This window comes from Ylistrum balloti, unplaced genomic scaffold (assembly GCF_031769215.1).
Source record: "Ylistrum balloti isolate Yb309-2 unplaced genomic scaffold, AGI_CSIRO_Ybal_v1 Utg369656, whole genome shotgun sequence".
Taxonomy (NCBI): Eukaryota; Metazoa; Mollusca; class Bivalvia; order Pectinida; family Pectinidae; genus Ylistrum; species Ylistrum balloti.
In genome coordinates, this window is record NW_026781909.1 from 921,977 (window position 1) to 931,019 (window position 9,043).

Sequence of the window (9,043 nt, forward strand, 5' to 3'; positions counted from 1 at the left end):
GGGATACGTCATCTCCCGATAAAAACACTGCCTTCTCAGAGGAGATTCATTCTGTGGAGAATATCAAAAGAGTTTCCATGAAACGTTATCATTAGAACTTATTAACTTATAAAATTTGGGAAAAAAAGAAAAATTGTACAGTAGGTATTGAGTTTTTAGTCATATTTTGCTTTAACAACGTCTTGTGGGGAAAAAAATTTCAGACGAAAAGTTTATCTCTGTATGGCAATGCTTCGATTAAATGTATAAGAATTGTGTTTTAAAGGTCAAAGAATGTCATCAAGCGTTTGACCAACGTCATTAGTTGGATTTAAAACGGTGACGGCTCACCGTCGTACAAGTGGCTGTTCTACTTTACGGAAAACTCTGTCGATAGAGAATGATGTCTTATTTAAATCAAATTATTATCGAGGTAAGACAGCAGTATAAGGTTGAGGACCTTGATCATTGTTATGGCGGATAGAATTGACAGAGTGGTGCAGACAAGCACAACATTTCTCTCTGGTATGCTACTCCGTCGTACGCTGAAACAGTCATCGTTCGATTATCTTAACGAGGACAAAAAACCTTAAAGTTCAACCAATCATTTCAGCGGAGAAATGACAGTGAAACTAGTATTGTAAAGGTGTTTCAAATATTGCAACTCCTCGTTCTTCCGACCGTCTTATTGACGATGCTGTGAAAAATAAATCACAAATTTCAATGTTTTAAAAACCAAACTGATTAATAAAATTCACTTCAATTGAACATTTTCTTTCTGGATTTCTAGGACTCGGTTTCATGATTAGTCACCGATGCTGTTCCAATGTCATCTGACCCCAATTCAAAAGAAAACAGAGCGTGTTCTGGCGTTTGGAATTAAATTGAGAAATGGAGATTAGATTAAATTATAGGGCGCTTTTGTCGATTTTCTAATTTTGCAATCAATCTGGAAGAAAAATGAATTAGTTTCCATGACAACGGTTCCGATCATTTTCCTTTCTTTTCCTCCATATTATCTGTAGTAATGTGATTATATAACACGTGTAATATGAAGAGACTGTTGAAGCAGAGGTCCATGTTGTAGGACATCCACAAACATGACATTGATACTGCTGATATTTTCTACAGATAAACCAACAGTTTGTTATTTTTGGCTATGAGCTGGATAACCGGATTAACGGCGCTGTTATATATAAGATACTTTCCACCCTACGATATTAGCAGTGAGGAAGGTTTTCTCACATACGTTTCAGAGTGATCCTGTGGTTGCTAGGAATGGGGTAACGCTTTCTTTTTACGCTGGACAGGCATTTCTCACCGTAGGATTGAGATTGACCAGGGGTATTACTTTGTTGGTACAATAATATGACGTCACAATTTACAATGATATGACGTCACAATAAGCAATTATATGACGTAACAATTAACAATGATATGACGTCACAATTTACAATGATATGATGTAACAATTAATAATGACATGACGTCACAATTAACAATGAATGACGTCACTATTAATCGCCACAATTAACAATGATATGACGTCGAAGCACTGGGGCAACAACAAAAATCATGATAGAACCTAATAAAGCCAGCAGATTAAGAGAGAAGTAATGCACACTTTGTTGGTGAAATGGGGATCTAATCCTGGGGAAAACTTGATAAGCCTCATGTTTGCTAATTTAATCTTCTTTTCCCTCGGTTTGTAATTCGCCTGTTTCACCTCCCAGGGTATAAAAGATTCTGTTAACCCCTGTTTCTGTGGCGTAATATTCATACTGAGAGGATGATTGTCTTCTTTTTGGTGTCTGTACCTTTTTGAACTGCAAAGTCTATAGAAGTAATGAATGATACACAGGATCTCCATCTGAAAGTCTTTTTCTCTGTTTACAATGCCTGTAGGGAATGTTTGTGCAGTTATATACACTGAAGCAATCAAGGTAGAGTGTTTTCTCTTAAGATAGGACTCGTCTCTGCTACCAAGAGTGCGTAACTGACCTTTCGTGTAAAGTCATTCACCCCCATTGAGAGAATGCATTCACTTACTCTTCTTCTTGTGTTTTTCAGGCTTCCTTATGCTGTCCGTAATAGGACACTGGACAGCGGACCTAAGTACGTATGCGCGCATCCGCTTGGACAATTCCCGTAACATATACCACTTCCCGTGGTCCCTTCTTGTTGGGGGCTTAGGAGGGGTCCTCGCTCTGGCTGTCGGGGCAACCAAACTGCTGTTACTGTGTGCTGAGCTCCAGCCTGGGGATGAAGGCCCGGGAGATAATACATACATCCCAATGACGCAACAGAATTCTGTACCTGCCCCGGGGGTTCCAGTAGAGGAAGGGGTCACATACCCACCACAGCCTGAATCATTTCACAAGGGTGGGGAATTTTCTTCATCTGACAGCTACAAGGCGGAGTATCCCTCCCTAGAGACGGGAAAATCACAACTTATCACCCAGTGTGACCAACAAAACCACCAGAATGAATGCAGTGTAAAATGCATGCTCTAACTAAAGGACAACACATTGTTGTCGTGATTTGCTCACGTGTCCAAAATCTTGCTAGTCACGACCAGTATCGTGTGCAAATGTGCAGCGGAAGTGACGTGTAAAGTATTGTGTTTATGGTAACCAAAACTGAACTTTGGGTGAACAAAACGCACTTTGTATATGCTTTTGAACATGACATTTAAACAATCTACGGAAAAAACCAACCCATGTACAAGGCGGATTTGACGTCAACAATTTTCAGTGCCCGGAAATAGTATTTGGTGTTACCTGTGAGATTCTGGAACTAATAGCGGCTGTTTTCTAAAACTGGTTGTGAAATCATATCGTTTTGTCCAGACTTCATGACCCCGATCATTTGTCTAAAATGATGAGAACAAATCCTAAAGTGTTCATGTTAGATCTTGAATGACTGTCTATTTTTATGCTGTGCTTGTGTAAATGACGTGATAATATTGAAATTTCACACTAAGTTTTAGTGCTATACAAATGTTACCTTCTAATTACATACAACTATATATGTCTAATCATACAGCTTTTCATCATACATGACAAACGCTTTTCAGACCATGACTGTCTTTTTCGTTTTCACATCGATGGAGTGTTGCTACCAACTCCACATGATTACATCGTTTGTGATGTTTATTGTATTGTGATACAAAAGTGTCAATAACAGAGCTGATTTGAATGGAGTGATGTTCTGTCTGCTGTTTCCTGTGTGAACCTATTTACTTCCCAATGTGTCATAGATTGACTTAAATTAGGTTTAACCTGATTTTTGTAAAGTTCATCCTCTCAAAGTACACAGAACTCTAAATCATCCTGCAAAGTGCATATTTTTTTTCAATTTTAATTTAATATTCTTCCACATTGAGATCCATAAAGCACTTGCTTTCCTTGTGTTGTCATAGAACTAAGGTTTATCTTGTTGTAGGAGTTGTCTTGAAAATATCAAGCGACAAGAACATTAACCAAAAGGAGAATGTGTATGGTTTTATCTCATAGTGACTTGTTTAAACCAGAATATTGAATAGTTGTGGAATCAAATTGATCACAATTTTACAAACTTTTATGGATAACGTCATGGTTCATTGATGGCGATAGACATGTGAAGTTGATGTCATTCATGAATCTTTATTTTTGTTAAGTTTTTTTCCCTCCCGCACAAAGTGTGATTTAATTTCACATTTCCATTTGTTTTTAAAGGAAAGCTATTCTAACTTTAGATATTAAACATGGTGGGATTGGACACATCATCTTTTCTTAAAATTTTCAATACAAACCCATCCATTTATCTGTTTCTAACTTTAGATCTCCTCCATTTATCTGTTTCTGACTTTAGATCTCCTCCATTTATCTGTTTTTGACATTACAACTCACCCATTTATCTGTTTTTGACATTACAACTCACCCATTTATCTGTTTTTGACATTATAACTCACCCATTTATCTGATTTTGACATTACAACTCACCCATTTATCTGATTTTGACATTACAACTCACCCATTTATCTGTTTTTGAAATTACAACTCACCCATTTATCTGTTTTTGACATTACAACTCACCCATTTATCTGATTTTAAAAATTAGATTTATGCTATTGATAGGGTAAGAAATATTTACCAAACCATTTGTTGTTATTTCATATTTCCATCTTTACAAACTCTAGAGATTTTATTTTGCTTTGTTTTAAATTATATGGAACTGATGAATGTTAACAATCATCCTACATTTTGATGAGATTTAGTTTTCGTCTACTAGGTCTTAACAAGGGAAAATGTTTGAAAAAAAGTCAAAAGTCAAATTCACGAAATGCTTGAAATGACATCCTCAATTTTCCATCATCACTTTAGCCCTGTCTATTTACTTTATTGGGAATTACGTTGCCTAGGTTAATGTGTGTTATGTTAGAGTGTACATTACGTTAATGTATGTGTGTTATGTCAATGTGTGTGTTGTGTTAGAGAGTGTGATATGTCAATGTGTGCGTTGTGTTAGAGAGTGTGTGTTGTGTTAGAGAGTGTGTTATGTCAATGTGTGTGTTGTGTTAGAGAGTGTTTTATGTTCGAGTGTGTTTTGTCAATGTGTGTGTTAAGTTAGAGAGTGTTTTATGTTCGAGTGTGTTTTGTCAATGTGTGTGTTAAGTTAGAGAGTGTTTTATGTTCGAGTGTGTTTTGTCAATGTGTGTGTTAAGTTAGAGAGTGTTTTATGTTCGAGTGTGTTTTGTCAATGTGTGTGTTAAGTTAGAGAGTGTTTTATGTTCGAGTGTGTTTTGTCAATGTGTGTGTTAAGTTAGAGAGTGTTTTATGTTCGAGTGTGTTTTGTCAATGTGTGTGTTAAGTTAGAGAGTGTTTTATGTTCGAGTGTGTTTTGTCAATGTGTGTGTTAAGTTAGAGAGTGTTTTATGTTCGAGTGTGTTTTGTCAATGTGTGTGTTAAGTTAGAGAGTGTTTTATGTTCGAGTGTGTTTTGTCAATGTGTGTGTTAAGTTAGAGAGTGTTTTATGTTCGAGTGTGTTTTGTCAATGTGTGTGTTAAGTTAGAGAGTGTTTTATGTTCGAGTGTGTTTTGTCAATGTGTGTGTTAAGTTAGAGAGTGTGTTATGATAGAGAGAGTGGGTTATGTCAATAGATGTTCTATGTCAATGTTATGTTAAGTTTGTTTTGTATGTATTATGTTGGTGTATGTATTATTTGTGGTGTGATATGATAGCGCATATGTTATGTGTGTGTTATGTTAGTGTATGTATTATTTGTGGTGTGATATGATAGCGCATGTGTTATGTGTGTGTGTTATGTTAGTGTATGTGTTATTTGTGGTGTGATACGATAGCGCATGTGTTATGTGTGTGTTATGTTAGTGTATGTATTATTTGTGGTGTGATACGATAGCGCATGTGTTATGTGTGTGTTATGTTAGTGTATGTGTTATTTGTGGTGTGGTATGATAGCGCATGTGTTATGTGTGTGTTATGTTAGTGTATGTATTATTTGTGGTGTGATATGATAGCGCATGTGTTATGTGTGTGTTATGTAAGTGTATGTGTTATTTGTGGTTAGATATGATAGTGTATGTATTATATTATTGTATGTGCTCGATGTTTACTGTCCCACTGACAATTTTTCATCATTACTCATCAAGACGAAAACTATCTCTGTCCATATTATTTTATATTTTTTTCTGGAGGGATATTTTAGAAAAAAATAGTAACATTTTTTCATTACGTAGTAATATTTTTATGCATTTTTCATCCGTTTATTATATGTTCAATATTTATTTTTTAATTATTTTCATAAGGAAGATCTGTGGGTTTCTGTTACCTTTACTTAAAAACAAAAGAAAGAGAAATGAAAGAAGGAAGAAACAGAATCAACAACTTGATTGGGAAAGAAATGTTTCCATGCACTTCGATTCAAAACATGTTTCGTTCAAATTTTAAAACTTCCAAGGATAAGCCGAATCTTATGACTGCTGACTTTTCATTCTTTTTGGGTTTTTCGGTTTTTATTTTTACGTTTTTGAGATTCCAATCTTACCCTTAATTTTGTTTGCCTCAAAACACGTCATTTTCAATGTTTGTAATATAAAGATGAACATATCTTATTATCGCTCATTGAAATTTGTTCTTGTCTTAAATATTGAAAAGTGTTATTTTTAATATCTTTTTATAAACAAAATTAATTATGATAAAATGTATAGTCTTATATATCTCATTCCCTTAATGATTTTTTTTCAAATATCCGTTTAGATATTGTTTACTTTTTCCATGTCTGATACGGGAAACATTTAAACCATGATTGTTAACCCAAACACCTTACTGTATGTCTATGTATACCTTTACAATTTACCATTCCATATTTGTTTCCCGTTTCCATTGAACCAAGTGCCAGTGACCTATATTCCATACCATGCCACCTAGAGGGATTGTGTTGGAGAGATAAACCTTTTGAATTATTTTCTGGGCTGTTTAAATTTTTGTAACTATTTTAGTCAATGATGTGACAGCAACATAGGAAGGGTTCACTTCCAAAAAATTAGATCCAGTTCTTGTCTTGATAGCATCTTCCACGGAGATAAAAATCTCTGTATTATCTAAGACCATGTTTAAAAACTTTCAAAATTGATGATTTCACAAAAAAGTTACTTCCTCTCATTTTGGTGGAATTCAATGTATTATGTTCAGAGCAGCAACTCCGGAATACAAGGATCCCTCTATTTGTTCAGTAACTAATGCATTTCCAAGATATACAAACATCCATATCCCCAATTTAGTTCCCGAATTCTAATCTCCACACAGTCCCCCTTTGACATCCTTCCAGATATTTTCTCTAATAATGAAAATCGCCTATTTTTCGCGTTTTCATTACCAGATGTAAGGCTTAAAGTTTGTATCGAATTAAGCTTGTCTGCTCCTGCTTTCGATAATCTTTTTTTTCAGTTTATGAGGTCCACGTGCTTGAACATATCAAATAAATGATAAAAAGCAGTGTTATGTAGAAATGTTAAAGAATTCAGACTTTTAAATGGGAAATGTAACCACGAAATTATATCATAACAACAATGAAGAAAAACTTTCCAGTCACTTTCTAAGTTATAAATCAATAACGGATTGTTAAAATTAATTGTGGTTATTATCTAAACAAAAACAAGAACTACAATGCTGCGAACAATATTTGATCCTCAGTATGTGATTAATTCATTCCATACATCAACTACTGTGTGTGTTTGTCACGTGTTATCTCATTGTCAAGTGACGATCGATGTTTTGTTGATATTCAGTGGAAAATATAAGGTGAGCTGATATCGAATCTTCGAATTACTGGGTTCGGATTTATCGATATTTCACTGAATATTTTTATGTAAGGGAGATAACTCTCGTAAAGTTTGTCGCAATTACGATCGAATTCCATGTAATGGAACACTATTATTTTTGTTTGTTTAACACACAATTTCATCAATGTAAGCCGATATATCCGAGTTATTATGAATAAAATGCTCAGTATGGTTTGCAAAAAATTGCATAATTTTGTTTGTTGTCATTTTTTCACTAAGATATTATATTATGATATACGTTTCGCCCCTTTATGTATCAAACGTATAACCTATATTGACCTCGTTACATGAGAATATCCTGCCAAATTTAGAATCTACAAACCGTAATATGATAAAACTACGAAAACTTTGACGCTTGATCAGCTGGGATAGTTTCTGGGATAAAATGTTCTGAATCATTCAATTATCAGATTCAGAAAATGTTTATTAGACAAAACTCGGTTAGAGACGGCAAAAAGTCGTTTGTACTAGTAATAGACTGTCATAAGATGTCTGGAGTAACAAAATAACTTAAATACCAGAAACCACTTCTATCGGAGGGGAATAATTATATAGCTCACTTACTTATTAGGAAATGTTTTACTCCTTTGGGTTTGTTAGGAATAAAACCACGGCTACCTCCTACAAACAGCGGAGAGTCGGGGATGTTATCGCTGACTGTACAGAAACACAAGTTAGTTCCCTTCATAGATACCGATTTTGTGATTGGTCAAATACCGGAAACGAATCCAGCGAGTACAACATTAGACACAATCGAGTACAGAATTGAATACAATCGAGTACAGAATTGAACACAATCGAGTACAGCATTTGACACAATCGAGTACAGCATTGGACACAATCGAGTACAGCATTTGACACAATCGAGTACAGCATTTGACACAATCGAGTACAGCATTGGACACAATCGAGTACAACATTAGACACAATCGAGTACAGCATTTGACACAATCGAGTACAGCATTGGACACAATCGAGAACAGCATTGGACACAATCGAGTAAAACATTGGACACAATCGAGTACAGCATTGGACACAATCGAGTACAGAATTGAACACAATCGAGTACAGCATTTGACACAATCGAGTACAGCATTGGACACAATCGAGAACAGCATTGGACACAATCGAGTACAGCATTGGACACAATCGAGTACAACATTGGACACAATCGAGTACAGCATTGGACACAATCGAGTACAGCATTGGACACAATCGAGTACAGCATTGGACACAATCGAGTACAACATTGGACACAATCGAGTACAGCATTGGACACAATCGAGTACAGCATTGGACACAATCGAGTACAGCATTGGACACAATCGAGAACAGAATTGGACACAATCGAGTACAGAATTGAACACAATCGAGTACAGCATTGGACACAATCGAGTACAGCATTGGACACAATCGAGTACAGCATTGGACACAATCGAGTACAGAATTGAACACAATCGAGTACAGCATTTGACACAATCGAGTACAGCATTGGACACAATCGAGTACAGAATTGAACACAATCGAGTACAGCATTTGACACAATCGAGTACAGCATTGGACACAATCGAGTACAGAATTGAACACAATCGAGTACAGCATTTGACACAATCGAGTACAGCATTGGACACAATCGAGTACAGAATTGAACACAATCGAGTACAGCATTGGACACAATCGAGTACAGCATTGGACACAATCGAGTACAGAATTGAACACAAT

At 35.6% G+C, this 9,043-nt stretch overlaps 1 protein-coding gene across 1 annotated transcript in view; it reads left to right on the top strand.

Annotated features, from left to right (window-relative positions):
• LOC132557523 (uncharacterized) overlaps nucleotides 1-7,506 on the top strand; it is a 49,060-nt gene extending 41,554 nt beyond the window's left edge. Inside the window, exon 4 of the mRNA XM_060222021.1 lies at nucleotides 2,050-7,506. Within this exon, the coding sequence (XP_060078004.1) occupies nucleotides 2,050-2,492 (443 nt within the window). The 3' untranslated portion in view covers nucleotides 2,493-7,506. The remainder of the gene's footprint in view (nucleotides 1-2,049) is intronic.
• Nucleotides 7,507-9,043: the final 1,537 nt, after the last annotated feature.